The sequence below is a fragment of the Balaenoptera ricei genome, chromosome 7, assembly GCF_028023285.1.
Source record: "Balaenoptera ricei isolate mBalRic1 chromosome 7, mBalRic1.hap2, whole genome shotgun sequence".
Lineage (NCBI taxonomy): Eukaryota > Metazoa > Chordata > Mammalia > Artiodactyla > Balaenopteridae > Balaenoptera > Balaenoptera ricei.
The window spans coordinates 93,547,744-93,565,574 of record NC_082645.1 but is presented as its reverse complement, the minus strand read 5'-3'; the positions used below and the strand labels follow the sequence as shown (position 1 = coordinate 93,565,574).

At 40.4% G+C, this 17,831-nt stretch overlaps 2 protein-coding genes across 2 annotated transcripts; both read left to right on the top strand.

Annotated features, from left to right (window-relative positions):
- The first annotated feature begins 6,426 nt into the window (after positions 1–6,426).
- Positions 6,427–8,146, top strand: LOC132368656 (gamma-crystallin D). The gene is made up of 3 exons (XM_059927374.1): positions 6,427–6,435; positions 6,516–6,758; positions 7,874–8,146. The coding sequence occupies exons 1-3, from the start codon at positions 6,427–6,429 to the stop codon at positions 8,144–8,146; spliced, it is 525 nt and encodes a 174-aa protein (XP_059783357.1).
- Positions 8,147–15,146: 7,000 nt separating this feature from the next.
- LOC132368655 (gamma-crystallin F) lies at positions 15,147–17,532 on the top strand. The gene is made up of 3 exons (XM_059927373.1): positions 15,147–15,155; positions 15,236–15,478; positions 17,260–17,532. The coding sequence occupies exons 1-3, from the start codon at positions 15,147–15,149 to the stop codon at positions 17,530–17,532; spliced, it is 525 nt and encodes a 174-aa protein (XP_059783356.1).
- The last annotated feature ends 299 nt before the right edge of the window (positions 17,533–17,831 follow it).

Genomic DNA, 17,831 nt, shown 5'->3' with positions numbered 1-17,831 from the left:
TTAGAATTCCAAAAGAGAAATGTTGAGGAACCAGGTTCCAATCACTTTTACAGTCGGTTTTGTGCCTTTACTGGTGAATCATACATCTTTAGTAAAGGATTCTGAGAAGAATAAAGATTCATTATAGTTAATGAGAGTGGTAGTAGACAGGGATGAAAATGCTTGAGTAATTCTACTTTATTTAAAATGAAAATGTCATGTGACACAAGAAGAGTATGATAGTTTTCTAGTATAAGCTCCATTTGACGAACACTATCTTGAAGGTGAAAAAAAAATTAGCTCAATCACATAAAAAGCTTATATATTGGACAAATTAAGCCTTTTATTTACAACACTTATGAAAAAAACTGGGGCTAAATTAAACTTAGTAACACATCCAGGGAGGTGGGATGAATTGGGAGATTGGGCTTGACGTATATACACAATTGATACTATGTATAAAATAGATAACCAATGAGAACCTACTGTATAGCTCAGGGAACTCTACTCAGTGCTCTGTGGTGACCTAAATGGGATGGAAATCCAAAAAAAGAGGCACATATGTGTACATATAGCTGATTCACTTTGCTGTACGGTAGAAACTAACACAACATTGTAAAGCAACTATACTCCAATAAAAATTTATTAAAAAAAAAAACACATCCAGTGTCCCACAGTAAGAAGCAAGGATGGGACTGTAGCATGTCCTTTACTGCTATGCTTATCCTAATGTGGGGAGTTCTATGGAGGGATAACTTTCTTTCTTTCTATCTTTCTTCCTTTCTTTCTTTCTTTCTTTCTTTTCCTGTTAGATCTATTTTACTGAAGAATAGTTGATTTACAATATTAGTTTTAGGTGTACAACATAGTGATTCAGTATTTTTACAGATTAGAGTCCTTGAAAACTTATTACAAGATAATGGCTATAATTCCCTGTGTCCTACGATATATCCTTGTTTCTTATCTATTTTATACATAGTAGTTTGTATCTCTTAATCCCATACCCCTCCCTAATTTGTCCCTCCTCCCTTGGAGGGATAATTTCTGGAATAACTCTAGGATAAGATTTTGAAGTATCAATATTATAAAAAAACAAGACCCCCCCCCAACAATTGCTCATCATATTTTCACATTTTTAAAATCAAGGGGTTCTTAATATTTTAGATTTCCCAGACCAATTTTCCTTAAATAGGAACCAACATAGGACTGCCTATTTTTATTTTGCCAAGCAAGGACACTTGAAATTAAAAACAAAACAAAAATTCAAAAGTAAGCACTATCTATTATTACATCATTTTATATTTTTAAAAAATACATTTAAAAAAGAATATTTCAATCCCCTCAAATACACAAGTTTCTAATAAAGTGTGGTTTAGACTAAGAAAGAGTGCTTGAGAATATTGCTTTGATTCATAGGCTTTTTTATTTGGCAAAAACTAGTAGAAACTGAGCAGAGTTTGAAGACTCTTGTCTGAGGTTGCAACTCAATACCTTCAAGGGTCAGGGAGATGATGTAAATACAGGCATACCTCAGAGACACTGTGGGTTCAGTTCCAGACCATGACAATAAAGCAAATATCACAATAAAATGGGTCACATGAATTTTTGGTTTCCCAGTGCATATAAAAGTTATGTTTACACTATACTATAATCCATTAAGAGTACAATAGCATTGTGTCTAAAAAAAACCAATGTACATATCTTAATTAAAAATACTTTATTGCTAAAAGAGGCTAACCATCATCTGAGCCTTTAGCAAGCCATAATCTTTTTGCCTGTGGAGGGTCCTGCCTCGTGCTGATGGCTGCTGACTGATCAGGGTGGTAGTTGCTGAAGGCTGGGCTGGCTGTGGCAGTTTCTTAAAATAAGACAACAATGAAGTTTGTCACATCGATTGACGGTTCCTCCTTTCACAAACAATTTCTCTGTAGCATGCAATGCTCTTTGATAGCATTTTACCCACAGTAGAACTTCTTTCAAAATTGGAGTCAATCCTCTCAACCCCTACCACTGCTTTATCAAGCTCATGTTATCAAGTTCATGTAATATTCTAAATCCTTTGTTGTCATTTCAACAATCTTCACAGCCTTTTCACCAGGAATAGATTCCACCTCAAGAAATCACTTTCTTTGCTCATCCATAAGAAACAACTCCTCATCCATTTAAGTTTTATCATGAGATTGCAGCAATTCAGTCCCATCCTCAGGCTCCACTTCTAATTCTAGTTTTTTTTGCTATTTCCACCATATCTGCGGTTACTTCCTCCACTGAAGTCTTGAATCCCTCAAGGTCATCCAGGAGGGTTGGAATCAACTTCTTCCAAACTCCTGTTATTGTTGATATTTTGATTTTTTCCCACGGATCATGAATGCTCTTCATGGCATCTAGAATAGCAAATTCTTTCCAGAAGGTTTTTAATTGACTTTGCCCAGATCCATCAGTGGAATCACTATTTATGGTAGCTATAGCCTTATGAAATATATTTCCTAAATAATATGACTTAAAGTCGAAATTACTCCTTGATCCATGGGCTGCAGAATGGATGTTGTATGAGCAGGCATGAGAATAACATTAATTTCATTGTACATCTCTATCAGAGCTCCAGGGTGACCAGGTACATTGTTATTGACAGTAATATTTTGAAAAGAATCTTTTCATGGAGTAGTAGGTCTCAACTGTGAGCTTAAAGTATTCAGTAAACCATGTTGTAAAAAGATGTTCTGTCATCCCGGCTTTGTTGTTCCATTTATAGAGCACAGGCAGAGTAGATTTAGCATAATTCTAAAAGACTAGGATTTTCAAAACGGTAAATGAGAACTGGCTTCAACTTAAAGTCACTAGCTGCATTAGCTCCCAAAAGAAAGTCATCCTGTCCTTTGAAGCTTTGAAGCCAGACGTTGACTTCTCTTCTCCAGCTATAAAAGTGCTAGATGGCATCTTCTTTCGACATAAGGCTGTTTCATCTACACTGAAAATCTGTTGGTTAGTGTAGCCACCTTCATTAATTATATGAGCTAGATCTTCTGGATAACTTGCTGCAATTTTTACATCAGCACTTGCTGCTTCACCTTGTACTTTTATGTTATGGAGACAGCTTCTTTCCTTAAGCCTCATGAACAACCTCTGCTAACTTCAAACTTTTCTTCTTCAGTTTCCTCGCCTCTCTCAATCTTCGTAGCATTGAAGAGAGTTAGGTTCTCCTTGCTCTGGTTTAGGCTTTGGCTTAAGGGAATGTAGTGGTTGGTTTGATCTTCTATCCAGACCACTCAAACTTTATCCATATAGGCAATAAGGCTGTTTCAGTTTCTTCATTAGTGTGTTCACTGGAGTAGCACTTTTAATTGCCTTCAGTAATTTTCCCGCTACATTCACAACTTGGCTAACTGTTTGGAGCAAGAGGCCTAGCTTTCAGCCTATCTTGACTTTCAACAAGCATATGCCTTCCTCACTAAGCATAATCATTTCTAGCTTTTGACTAAAAGTGAGATACATGTGACTCTTCCTTTCACTTGAACACTTAGAGACTATTGTAGGGTTATTAACTGACCTAATTTCAATATTGTTGTGTCTCAGGGAATAAGGAGGCCCAAGGCGGGGAAGAGAGATGGGGAATAGTCTGTCGCTGGAGCAGTCAGGACACACAACATTTGTGGATTAAGTTCGCTGTCTTATATAGATGCAGTTCATGGTGCCCCAAAGCAATTACAATAATAACATCAAAGATCACTGATCACAGATCACCATAACAAATATCATTATGATGAAAAAGTTTGAAATATTGTGAGAATTACCAAAATGTGATACAGAGACTCTAAATGAGCAAATGCTGTTGGAAAAATGACCCTGCTAGACTTGCTCGATGTAGGGCTGCCACAAGTGTTCAATTTGTAAAATTTGTAAAAAACACAGTATCTGCAAAACTCAATAAAGCAACAATAAAATGAGGTATACCTGTAAGTGAAACAACCTTCTTTAAGATGACAAGGAGTAATGGGTAGTATGGTGAACTGTGGAAAGAATGAACCGACCTAAAGCATCACCAAAAACATCTAAACACTGTGTCAGCCAAGCGAAATACATCTCCAAGTCCACAGCCCTCAAGGCTGTTCTTATTTCCACATTGGTGTGAAAGCTGGGGAGAGCCACCAACAATGGACATCACAGTAGTTTCCAGTGAATCCTCCCCCACCATGAAACGCCTTGGTACCATGTAAGCCCTCAAAACCCAACCATAGAGCCTGGGTAAGTGAGGAGAGGAAATCCCAACAATGACTAAAGTTAAATTTTCTCTCCATCCCAGTGGAATGAGACTTAGATTCATAAAATATTCTGAGTTACAGAAAATAAGCAAAGTGGTATTTCTTATATACTTCATTTTGTAGACTGTTTACACTAGCTACACAAATCATTAACCCTGCATGCAGCAAAATCTGAACCTGAACTAGTCTCTTTTTTCTTCACTTTTGTTTGAAACCATGTGAATATTTATAGAGTGACAAAGGGTTACTTCCTGGACCAGAGCTCGGGACAACAGGGTGTTTCTTCTCTCTTGTTCTCCCTCCAAAGACAATTGCCATCATTCATTCCAGGCAACTGGTGTAGAGCTCTGCTTCTGTGCCACAGGTGCAAGGAGTCTCAGGTCTTAACCTATGCTCACTTAGCACACTAAGTACAATTTGGGACTTAGGTTTTATACGCATGTGTCACTCCCAGAATTTTCTGTAGAGCATTGAAATTAAGCCACCTTTTGGCCCACAGCATTCACACTTCAATTCTATGAGAAGTGTAAGGGGTTTTCCCTATTTCTTCCCCCAGGCAGAAATAAAGCCTTCCCTCTTCCCATTTAATGAAAAAGCCAAGCCCAAAGTGCCCTTGTTTTGGTCCTCCAGTTGGATCCTAAATTTCAGCTGTAGCTGCATGTCAGCTGAAGTGGTGGTCGACACTGACATCCCCATGCTGCTCCTCTAGACGCTCTCTGGGACTCTGCATTAGGGTTCTCATGTTTTACTGTTTTCACCTATCAACACTCTCCCCACAGAAACAGCTCTGAGCAAAATGATGGTTTTTTAAAATTTATTATTATTTTTCATTCTTATTTTTTTCATTTTTAATTAAAATGATTTTTATTCTTTAGATTCTGGCTGCATATATTCCACTAGGCTAACATAAGTCACTCTGCAAATACATGCCTTTACATACTGGATAACAAGAACTGAAACATCATATTATACAGAGTTGGTGTCTAATTGATAAATATCAACTTACAAAGATTTATGACCCAAAGTAAAGACAAAGTATTTCAATGAGTCAACATAGGACTGGGACTAATTCTTTGAACATCAAAGAGGCTAAAGGCGTAGGTCATCTTCCCCTCCAGTGCTCTTTCAGTCCTACAGACTATCCTCTTCCAGGCTGATAAATACTGTCTAAAGCCTTCCTAGAGTCCAAGCTTCTAGACATTTATTCCTCCCTCTCCCTACACCATTCCAGCTATAGCTCCTCTTTGTGTTCGTGCAATTAATTTCCTCTAAGTCAAAAGCTCTGTGTACTCTTGTTCTCCGTAGAACAAAGGTGTATCTAGATCCTACCAGAAATGGGTTTCTTAGGAATTTGGTTTTCTTTTATAATAACCTAAGAGGTAATCTGGTTTTGTATTTTAAAAGTATTACTTTTTCTTATTTCCTTAAGCTTTTAGAAATTTCCCTTTTAGTTCTTCTTTCTGAGATGAATCATCTTAAAACTATTCTCCCTTTTGAATTACGAGTAGCCAAGATAAAACATCCAATCTTCAGTCTACTTCCACGTATGACTGCAACAAAATCAGACCAAATACTAAAGATCTGCGTTTGCTGTTTTTGTTTTTGTTTTTTTACCACACTGAAAGTTTGAAGTTTTGTGAACCTTCTTGGTAAAACATTCCAATTTCTTACACCCTTTAATGAGGAAGCGCTCTTAAAAGACTAATTTGAAATTTTCAGTATTCAGTACAGGTCATTTCCTTATTAACCATTAGTATTCAATATTATGGTGCATACTTCTTACAGATTAATTTATATTTGCCATATTAAGACTCTGACTTTTTTGCTCCACCGCTTATATTTTTTTGTTTTTCCCCAACCCGTACAAATAAAAGAGTGGACTATATATATGAAATGGCTGAAGCTCTACTTCTATTATTAAATAGACAATGTCCCAAATTACTTTTTTTTTTTTTCCAAACTGTCTCAATAGCATCAGCTAGTGATAGAAACTCCAGAGAGAAAGGGACCAAAACCCACAATGAGCCCCACGGACTCTGACAGCAAAGAGAAAAAAGAGAACACGAAAATCCCCTCCTCACCCGGGGGCCCCTTTTGTGTCGTTCCTGCCAACGCAGCAGCCCTCCTGCTATATAGACCCGCGCGCCCGCCCCTCCGCACTGAACTCGCGTGCCCGCATCCAGCAGCCATGGGGAAGGTGAGCCCCGCGCCGGCGGGAGGGGCCCGCAGCCGGCCTGGAGGCCAGGCCTCTGAGCCCTGTCCTTCCCTTCCCTGCAGATCACCTTCTACGAGGACCGGGGCTTCCAGGGCCGCCGCTACGAGTGCCGCAGCGACCACTCCAACCTGCAGCCTTACTTGGGCCGCTGCAACTCAGTGCGCGTGGACAGCGGCTGCTGGATGCTCTACGAGCAGCCCAACTACTCGGGCAGCCAGTACTTCCTGCGGCGCGGCGACTACCCCGACTACCAGCACTGGATGGGCCTCAACGACTCCGTCCGCTCCTGCCGCCTCATCCCCCACGTGAGTCCGGTTCCATATCATTCTGGTTTACTTTGGACGCAGAATGGATAGTTTCAAGCAAAGGTTAAACATTTGCAGTAGTGATCGTTTAGAATAATTGAGAGTTTGGGGAAAAGGTAAGCTATGGTATATTAGTTCAATATAATTTGCCTTGAACAAAAGTAAAGTGTTGCCCAGGTACCAGTTAATCAACAAATATTTATTGAGTAAGAATGTATCGGCTGCCCCGGGCACGTATAAAATAGAGGTCCTGACCTGGAATCATTTACAATGGAGTTGTAGAAAAACCACTAATATCCAATAGAAAAATAATTAGGTGCTAGTTAGTTTCTGAGCAGACAGGAGTTGAAAAGGAAAATTTTACAAGGGTTAATTCTTGTAAGACTCTTTCCCCTTTTTGCCTCTCAATTGCATGTTTTGGTTTTCCCCACCTGTACAAATAAAAAAGTACTTTTTCTCAGTAGAGAGCAATGCAGAGATTTTACACACAGGCTACATATAATTCATACGTGTCTTAAAACACTAAGGTTTTTTAAAAGTTAGTCCTTGGGCTTACTCATTTTTCTTTCCCATTTTTCCTCATTCTATTCATAAATTACTAAATGAAAATCAAGTATGTAACTGAGAGACTTCAGATGTTTCACTTTGCTTTCCACAGAAACAAAAGCATCTAAGTCCTTGGTGATTTTTCCAAGATTTATTTTAAACTCAATGTAGAGTAATTCATTTCATAAACTGACTTTACTGTTCAAAGACACATGCTTGAAAATTTAAAATAATTCTTCAAAATGGCAAAAACAGTAATAAGCTGTTAAAGATTTGGGTTTCTCTATGGTACAGTGTCCTGAGCGTGGTTAACAGTTCATCCTGGGAAATATCTGAATATATTAAAGAGTGAGATTTCCTTCTTAATTTTTAGTCATACTTTATGATCTTGGAAAGGTACTGAATCTCCACCTTTAAAAATGAAGAGTATACAAAGGTTCAGAAATAATGCATTTTTACCATATATTTGAAAATGGCTTGAGCTGGTCCTCACCAAACTGAATGGCATGAATGTGTTGGAATCATTTCATGGTTTGCTTTTCTCCTCTTTCCACCTCCGGATGGGCCAGGCTGGCTCTCACAGGATCAGACTTTATGAGAGGGAAGATTACAGAGGCCAGATGATAGAGATCACTGAGGACTGCTCCTCTCTTCAGGACCGCTTCCACTTCAATGAGATTTACTCTCTCAATGTGCTGGAGGGCTCCTGGGTCCTCTATGAGTTGCCCAACTACCGGGGAAGGCAGTATCTGCTGAGGCCGGGGGAGTACAGGCGCTACCATGACTGGGGGGCCACGAATGCTAAAGTGGGCTCCTTGAGGAGAGTCATAGATTTCTACTGAAATAAGTGCATCATTTCTCAATCTGGAAAGTAATAAAATATTTTCTGTTTTCCTGGCAATGGTTTGCTTGTGTTTTTCCTTTTTGTCCTACATTTATTATTTTATTTATACACTCACTCACACACACACACACACACACACACACACACAAGATGCACGTGGAAATCAAGGTGTATGATCTACGGGTAACAAAGAAAATTCTCACAATAGAACTATGCCTTCAAATGAAGCAGAGCTTTACAGTTTACAAAACACTTCATAATACATTATCTTATTTGATTCTCTGGCCTTTAAACACATTGCTGCTTCAAACCAGATAGTGAGATATCTCTTCAGTTTTTCTTTGAGGAGTGAGGATCTGAAAGCTGGGGCTCAGAGATAGTGTGACCCACTTCTTAAGTCAGGGATTCTGAAGCTGGCTACAATGGGCTTCAGAAGATTTTTAAATTCCATAAATTGTATGCAAAATTGAGTTCACAAATCTCTGGCAGGCAGACTCTCTCTTTTTTTTTTTTTTCTCCTTTCATTATTTTGCCTTTTTTTTTTTTTTCTTTCATGTTTGATTTTGATGCTGAACTGGTCTCATGACACTCTCTGGACATTGAAACATTAAGTGGAGGAATGCTGATGGGGAGAGAGGAGACGGTTCTGGAAAAATTTTTGCCTTCCTAATGAAAGGGAGCAGCTGCCCTGGTGCCACAATTCCCTCTTATTTCAGACATTTTACACTCAAGGGGTGACAAGTACAAGGGAAATGTCACAGTTTCAGAAATGCTGGCCTTGATGTGGTCAAGCCCCTGAACCAATGTTTATTAGTCAGGGCTCTCCAGAGAAACAGAACCCACAGGATCTATATAGATATAGATGAGGAGATTTATTATAGGAATTGGCTCATGTGATTATAGAAATTGAGAAGTCCCATTATCTGCAAGCTAGAGAATCAGGAAAGCTGGTGGAATAATTCAGTCTGAGTCCAGAGGCCTGAGAACCAGGAGTGCTGATGTCTGAGGGCAGAAGGAAGAGGGAGTTCATCCTTCCTTCTCCTTTTTGTTCTATTCAGGCCCTCAACAGATTGGACGGTCTTCTCTACTCAGTATACTGATTCAAATCCTAATCTCTCCCGGAAATACCCTCACAGACACACCTAGAAATAATGTTTTACCAGCTATCTGGGCGTCCCTTAGCCCAGTCAAGTTGACATAAAATTAACCATCACACAATGCCAGCAACCCTTTACCTTGAGACTTCTTGTAATGGGAGTAAAGTAAACCCACATTTGATTATGGCACCACCATTGGGTATTCTTTTACTTGTAGTTCAATACACATTTCTAGCTGACACAGAGTATATGTGACTTTTTCCGAGGTGACTGTTTAGAACTTTATTCAGAGTCTCAAAGAAATTCGTAATGGAAAATCCACCCCCCCCCCCCCCCGCCAAGAAGAAGAAGAAGGGAGGGAGGGAGGAAAGCAAGTCACTATAGCACAATGAAGTAATATGGTGTTTAACATATTTCAGACCTGGAGATCCTCTAACCTAGATCACTCATTTTATGTAAGGTAGACTAAGGTTCAATTCTAATTTCAAACAGTTAATAATAGAAGTGGCATCAGAATTCAGAACTCACAGCTCAGAAAATCAGTGATTTTCCATTGTGGAATCAGGAAGATGCTTGTCAAAATAACGACAGCACCAGCTTACAGATTCTTATCATGAGGTAAGCAACCAACCAACCAGGAACTGAATTAAATGTATAGGATAATCCAAAGCTGCATTCTCTGTCTATATAAATGCACAAATGATACACACACAGTTATATATATTTATATAACTGTATACATATACTCTCCATATGTGTGTATATCTGTGTGTGTTAGTATATTGCCTGTGTAAGGTTATAGGGAAGTATAACACTATATTCACTTACATTAGTTCTTCTACTGCTTGTTTTCTTACTTGCACTCTCATTACTAGAATCTTAGAAAGGAGGAGTGGCGACTACGTTTGTACTCAAAGACTGATCTGATCAAGTCATTTCCCTGATTAAAAACCTTTGATATTAAAAAAAAAAAAAAACCTTTGATATTGCTCCACTGCCCACAGGGAAAAATTCTACCTTTTTCAAGAAACTGGCCCCAGCCTATCTACTTCCTCTTTTATTACCTGACCCCAGTTGTCCTTTACTCCATCTCATCCAAGCCATCCAATCACGTTAAGCATTTTCACACCTCTCTGAGTTTGCTCACATCTTTTCCTCACCCGGATTACTCTTCCCCACCTTCTACCCAGTGAGCTACTCATCCTCCAAAGCTTGATCAGAATTCACCCCAATCCCTTGGCCAAAAATGGATCTGAATCAGTTAGCGTACATTAGACTGAAAGTAGCCAAAACACCATAGCAATGGATAAACAATGTGGAAATCTATTAGCTCACATGATAGGAAGTCCTAGGGTAGCACGGAATTTAGGAATGGTTAGTTCAGCAGCTCAACAATATCGTCAGGGCCCCAAGTTTTGTCCATCTCCCACCATATCATCAACCTGAAGCTGGTGTCTCTGGAAACCGTAGCTGCTAGCTGCAAGCAGGGCAATACACAAGGAAGGTTGGGTGAAGGAAATCAAGCAACAAGCTTTGCCTACAGCACAACTGTGCCCAGAGCACTAATTCCCAGGATTAAAGAGGACCTTGAAATATTATCAGTTCTTGAATGTAAGCTTTGGTGGTGTAAGATAGTCAGAATGGAATGAATAAAGGGAGAAAGAGGAAGAAAGCCCAAGAAGGGAAATGTAAAAAAAAATTTTAAGACATTAATTATATTAATTATTCCCTTCTTATAAAGTAAGAGGACTATAAGTAAGTTAAAATAAACTCTGTTTTAAATGCTTTTTAATTCCCTTTCAACCACTAGGAGTTTTCCCATTTTAATGTTTTCTTACAACCACAGTAGATTTTGTGTGTGTGTGTGCTGCACTGCGCGGCTTGTGAGATCTTAGTTCCCCAACCAGGGATTGAACCTGGGCTCTCGGCAGTGAGAGTGTGGAGTCCTAACCCACAGTAGCATTATTGAAATCAAGAAATTAATATTGAAAAAATTCATATTGATTCCCTTTTTTCTTGTTGCTCATGGAAGATGCTTTAAATTGTAATAAAATATACATAACATAAAATTTACCATTATAACCATTTTAAGTGTACAATTCAGCAGCATAAAGCACATTCACATCATTGTGCAACCACCAGCACTATTCATCTTCAGAAATTTTTCATCATCCCAAACTGAAACTCTGTACTCATTAAACAATAACTCCCCATTCCCACCTTCCCCCAACCCCTGGTAACCACCCTTCTACTTTCTTTCTTTATAAATCTGACTATTCCAGGTATCTCAAATGCATTGAATCATATAATATTCGTCCTGTGTCTGGCTCATTTCACTTAGCATAGTGTTTTCAAGGTTTGTTCACGTTGTGGCATTTATCAAAATTTCATTCCTTTTTAATGCTGATTAATATTCCATTCTATGCATATACCACATTTTGTGTACCTATCCATTCCTAAATGGGCATTTGAATTGTTTCTTCCTTTTGGCTATAATAAAGAATGCTGCTATGATCATTGGGGTACAAATAACTGTTCAAGTCCCTGCTTCCAATTCTTTCGGGTATATGCCTAGAAGTGGAATTGCTAAATCATATAGTAATTTGATGTTTAATTTTTAAGGAACTACCATACAGTCTTCCACAGTGGCTGTACCATTTTACATGCCCACCAGCAATGCACAAGCTTTCCAATTTCTCCACATCCTCTCTAAGACTTGTTGTTTTCTGTTTTGATTTTGCTTTTTATACTAGCCATCCAAATGGGTGTGGAGTAGTATCTCATTGTAGTTTTGATTGCATATCCCTAATGATTCGTGATGTTGAGCATCTTTCCATGTGCTTATTGGCCATTGTATTATTTTCTTTGGAAAGTGTCTATTCAAGCCTTGTTTTTCAATTGGGTTTTTTTTTGGGGGGGGGGGTTTATTGTTGTTGCTGAGTTACAGCAGTTCTTTATATATTTTGAATATCAATCCTTTATCACATATGATTTGCAAATACTTTCTCACATCCCATTGGTGTCCTCTTCACTCTGTTGATAGTCTCCTTTGATGCACAAAAGTTTTTATTTTGATGAACTCCAATTTATCTATTGCCTATGCTTTGGTGTTATATCCAAGGAATCATTGCCAATTCTAATCCCATGAAGATTTTCCTCTATGTTTTCTTCTAAGAGTTTTATAGTTTTAGTCCTTATATTTAGGTCTTTTTAATCCATTTTGAGTTAGTTTTTGTACGTGGTGTAAGGTAAGGGTCCAACATCATTCTTTTGCATGTGGATATCCAGTTTTCCCAGTACCGTTGTTGAAAAGACTTGTCTTTTCTCCATTGAATGGTCTTGACAACCTTCTCAAATATCATTTGACCATATGTGTAAGGGTTTGTGTCTGTGTTCTCTATTCTATTCCATTTGTCTGTATGTTTATTTTTATGCCAGTACCACACTGTTTTGATTACTGTAAATTTTGTAGTAAGTTTTGAAATCAGAAAGTGTGAGTTCTCCAGCTTTGTTCTTCTTTTTCAAGATTGTTTTGGGGGAGTCCACTGGTGGTCTAGTGGTTAGGATTCAGCACTTTCACTGTGGTGGTCCGGGTTCAATCCCTGATCCAGGAAATGAGATCCTGCAAACCTCTCAGTGAGGCCAAAATTAAATAAATAAATAAAAATTTAAAATGGCTTCACACACACACACAAAAAATTGTTTGAGGTATTTGGGATCCTTTGAGATTCTATATAAATTTTAGAATGGGTTTTTCTACTGCCACAGAAAATATCATTAGAATTTTATAGGGATTGCATTATATCTGTAGACCACTTTGGGAAGTATTCATATCTGAACAATATTAAATCTTCCAATCCATGAACACAAGATGTTTTTCCATTTATTTATATCTTATTTTCTTCAGCAATGTTTTGTAGTTTTCAGTGTATAATATACTCATGTTAAAATTTTAACATATGGTGAGCATTTTCCATATCCTTAAATAAATTCTTTGAAAACATGATTTTTGGTAGCTGTGTAGCATCTCATCAAAGAGGTGTTCTATAACTTACCTAATTAATGCCCTATTTTGGACATTTTATTTGTATCTAATTTTTTATATTATAAACAGTGGTCTGATAAAATGCCACTGTGCATAATATTTTCATGTACCTTTAGCGATTTCCTTTGGACAAATTCTTAGAAATGAAAGTATGAGATCAAAGAAGTGAAAATTAAGAGGGTTTTTTTGCAGGGGAGGAATGAGGTGTCTTTTTTATTGTGATAAAAAACACATAACATTAAATTTACCATCTTAACCATTTTTTAACCACATAGTACAGTAGTGTTAACTATATGGATGTCCTTGTGCAAAGATCTCTAGAACTTTTTCATCTTGCAGAACTGAAAGGAGGTCTTAAAATATTCATCCACAGTGATCTTTAAAATACGGTACTGTGGTTTTAATTTTTTCCTCCTTTCTATTTCTCTATAGTTTCCAATTTTCTGTAAAATTAGAATTTTTAAAAGAAAGACTGTGAATAAGGCTTATTAAATTTATGTGTTTCAAATAAAATTGTTCAGGGCAAACAATTTATTAGCATTAGACTTAAGTAGCAAGAATCCAAACTAAGGAATGAGACACGTGCATCACGGTTATATCTGTTTGAGGACTAGCTCCTTCTAAAGCAGTGGTTTGCAACCAGGGTTGATTTCACTCCCCCAAGGGACATTTGGCAATGTCTGGAAATATTTTTTGGTTGTCACAACCTTGAGAGGAATGCAAATAGTATCTAGAGTGTTGAGACCAGGGGTGCTGCTCAACATCCTCAAATACACAGGACACACCCTCACAACTGAGAATTTTTTGACCCAAGATGTCAAAACAGTATGAGGTTGTGAAATCCTGTTCTAAAGAGTGGAGCACCGGAAGCTGCTGGGGGGATGGACGGGGGGGAAGGAAGGAAGCCTGCAGCCCCCGGAACCAGAGCATTAACTAGAGAGCAACCAGGTTTGCCCAGGGCTGGGGAAGGTAGAGAAGGCAGAATCTTCCCAAGATTGTAGGATTTTAAATCTGTTACATTTGCATGTTAACTTGAATTTGTCAGCAGCTAGAACTAATTAACCTTAGCACCAGGTTTGCAAAATTATTGGTTAAATGAAAAGTCACGGTGTGAGTTATAACCACCCGTTAGTCCCCTCGTGAACTCCAAAGTTGCGGGCTTCCTGCTGGTGGGCTAGAGGTAGCGGCTGAGTCGGGAGGTGGCCCTGGTCCAGTCTCCAGGGAGCAGAGCCGAGCCAGGTGCTTAAACAGGGCTTCCTGGGGTTCAACCCCCATCACCTTTCCTCGGGTGTGCTGTCTGCTGCACCCGCTCATCAGCGCGGAGGCTGGTAGGAGGTCCTCTTAGAGGAGAATCCCATCCTCCTTCAGACGTCCTGCGGAGAAGGCAGGTGCATCCCACGTCCCACATCCTCACACCAGGGAAATGCTCTCTCATCTAAACGCCTCCCGCTGGAGCCCATCCTGACCTCTGACCCGGTCACTACCCGGTGCTGTTCCTCAAAAAGAGATCATTTCGAAATTCAAAAAGGTTAAAAAATATTTCATTACAAGTATTAACCCGGTTAGGCGCTTTTGCTCGCTTCCAATCTCCTGAATAGGCTTCATTTAAAGGCCCCAGAGGCACCAAGTGACAGTTTTACGCGGGTCATCAGTTCGAAAGCTCTGGAGAGTCTAAGAGAAAACATACAATAAGTCCCCCGCCCACCCCCGCCGTCATTATATAGAAGAGAGAGAGGAAATCCTCCTCACCCGGGGGCCCCTTTTGTGTCGTTCCTGCCAACGCAGCAGCCCTCCTGCTATATAGACCCGCGCGCCCGCCCCTCCGCACTGAACTCGCGTGCCCGCATCCAGCAGCCATGGGGAAGGTGAGCCCCGCGCCGGCGGGAGGGGCCCGCAGCCGGCCTGGAGGCCAGGCCTCTGAGCCCTGTCCTTCCCTTCCCTGCAGATCACCTTCTACGAGGACCGGGGCTTCCAGGGCCGCCGCTACGAGTGCCGCAGCGACCACTCCAACCTGCAGCCTTACTTGGGCCGCTGCAACTCAGTGCGCGTGGACAGCGGCTGCTGGATGCTCTACGAGCAGCCCAACTACTCGGGCAGCCAGTACTTCCTGCGGCGCGGCGACTACCCCGACTACCAGCACTGGATGGGCCTCAACGACTCCGTCCGCTCCTGCCGCCTCATCCCCCACGTGAGTCCGGTTCCCCTGGGCCTGACGTGCCCTCGGGTCACACCAGTGCTCCGGACGCAGTGGTCAGGCTGCAGGACGGTGGCCTTCTTTTGCTGGCTCTAACCGGGTTCTCTTTCCCTTTATTAATATCTTTAAGGTTTCTTTCTACTAAAATATTGAGTGATGCAATGCTCTTAATTGGAATTGTATTCTCCTTTGCTAAAATTATACTCACCTCTACTGGGCAAAAGTGGTGTACGGTATTAGAGTGTCTGTGCCACCGCTGAGGAATAAGCAACAGGTGAACTCCTCACACTCAGGTGGCCTTAGGCTAGTTATTGGGCTACTTCTCTCCTTCCTCATCTGTAAAGCGGGGTTAATAAGGGCAGTTGGTTCATCGAGCTGTGATGAGGTCAAAAGGAGATTGCCCAGCACCTGGCAAACTACCCCCTCCTCCAAATATTAACCATTATGAACATCAAGGGTCCCTCAAGTTCTGCTTTTTGATTAGGCAAAACAAATAACCAACAATGTGATTCCAGTAGCACCTGCAAAGCCCACTGCTACCCAAGTAAAGCCCAAGTAGCCTGGAATTCCACAGTTAGGGATGCTTTAATTTGCCTATGACAGAGTCCTGTGGAAAATGTACCACTCTGGGGAAGTTTGAAATCCCCTCAGAGGGCTGAAAGCCTTGATAGGACCCAGACTGGCATTAGGAGCCTGGAAATCTGGGCTTACACTTTCCAGCCCTGACTCTTTGATTACAGCTGGAAAGCTCTAGTCATTAGTTTCTCTTAAGAAAAGACTTAGAATGGTTGCTCCACGTGTGTCAGGCTGTTGTGAAGATCAAATTAGATAATGCACATGTGAGTCCTCTGCAAACCATGGAAGATACCTTATTAGCAATTTTTTATACCTCAGAATGAATTGCTTATGAGAACCTTTCCTAATGAGGATTTAATGGTAGAAGAAGGAAGAAGGACTTGAGTGGATACCTGCTGGGAAGGAACAAGCAGATAAAAGAACAAGTGCTCTGGAAGAGACAGACAGGATTTGCCCAGGACTGACAGCCTGCCCTTCCATTTTTCTAAAGGTTTTATAATCTATTGATCTAGACAAGCCTCCTTCATGATCTTGAGCTTCTATTTTTATTAATTACCTAGAAGTGTTTTGCCAGACCATATATTAGAGGTGAGAACTGAAAGCTAATCGTTACGATAGCTCTTGCTTTTCAGGATTTTAGAATAGCAGGACTCAAAGCAGAAAGGAAGGGATTAAGGAGTTGCCTGGGCTGGACTGCCACCATCTGTGCTTCACTTTGGGGAAAGCAATTCCACTTCCTGTCTCCCCAGCCTCTTCTAATGCTATGGAGTTCCAAAATAATGCCTTTTGCCAGGGATAGATTTGTCTTTTTATTTTAATATCTAATTATTTGTATATCCTCCAAGGAGAGCTCCAGACCACCGTTTAAGTCTATAAAGGAGAGAGCACAAAGTATATATAAAAATTGTCACTTAAGAATGGTACTAAGTAGGTACTAAATATGATTCATGTAGGTTGTGGCCCTAGAAAACTATGGAGCACCATGCATATCTTGACCTATGTGAATGGCCCCCTCTTCAGTTTGGCAGTGTGCAATCTACCCAACTATACCCAGTGGCCCTGTTGTTGGCTGTCTTTTTAATTTGTCATCTTTGATATAGAAAAGATTAAAAAATTGCCCATTCCCCCAGCGGTGTGAGTGACTGGTTGCTAAAAGCTAGGTTTTCCGACTCTTCCCATCTGCTGATTGCTGAACCCAGACCAGCTCCCACCGGCTGAGGATCTACGAGCGGGAGGACTACCGAGGCCAGATGGTGGAGCTCACGGAAGACTGCTCCTCGCTCCGCGACCGCTTCCACTTCAGTGAGATCCACTCCCTCCACGTGCTGGAGGGCTGGTGGGTCCTCTACGAGATGCCCAACTACCGGGGGCGGCAGTACCTACTGAGGCCGGGAGACTACAGGCACTACCACGACTGGGGGGCCCTGGATGCCAGAGTGGGCTCCTTGAGGAGGGCCGTGGATTTCTATTGAAATATTTTTACTCTACCGTTTTCTCCATCTGGAAGTGAATAAAATATTTCCTGTGTGTCTCCTGCAGTTATGTAGCTTTCTTTTCCTTTCAGATTCCTTGGAAAGAAAGGCTCAGCAAAAATAAAGCTGGGAGTAATATGGATTTTCTTACATGTATCAGTGGAAAGGGTGGTGTGGGGTAGCAATTAAGAGGACAGGCTCTGGAGCCAGAGTGCCTGGGTCCACATCCACTTACTAGCTATAGGCTATGGAGCAAGTTAGCACTTTTAACATTTTTTGTGTCTCAGTTTTCTAATTTG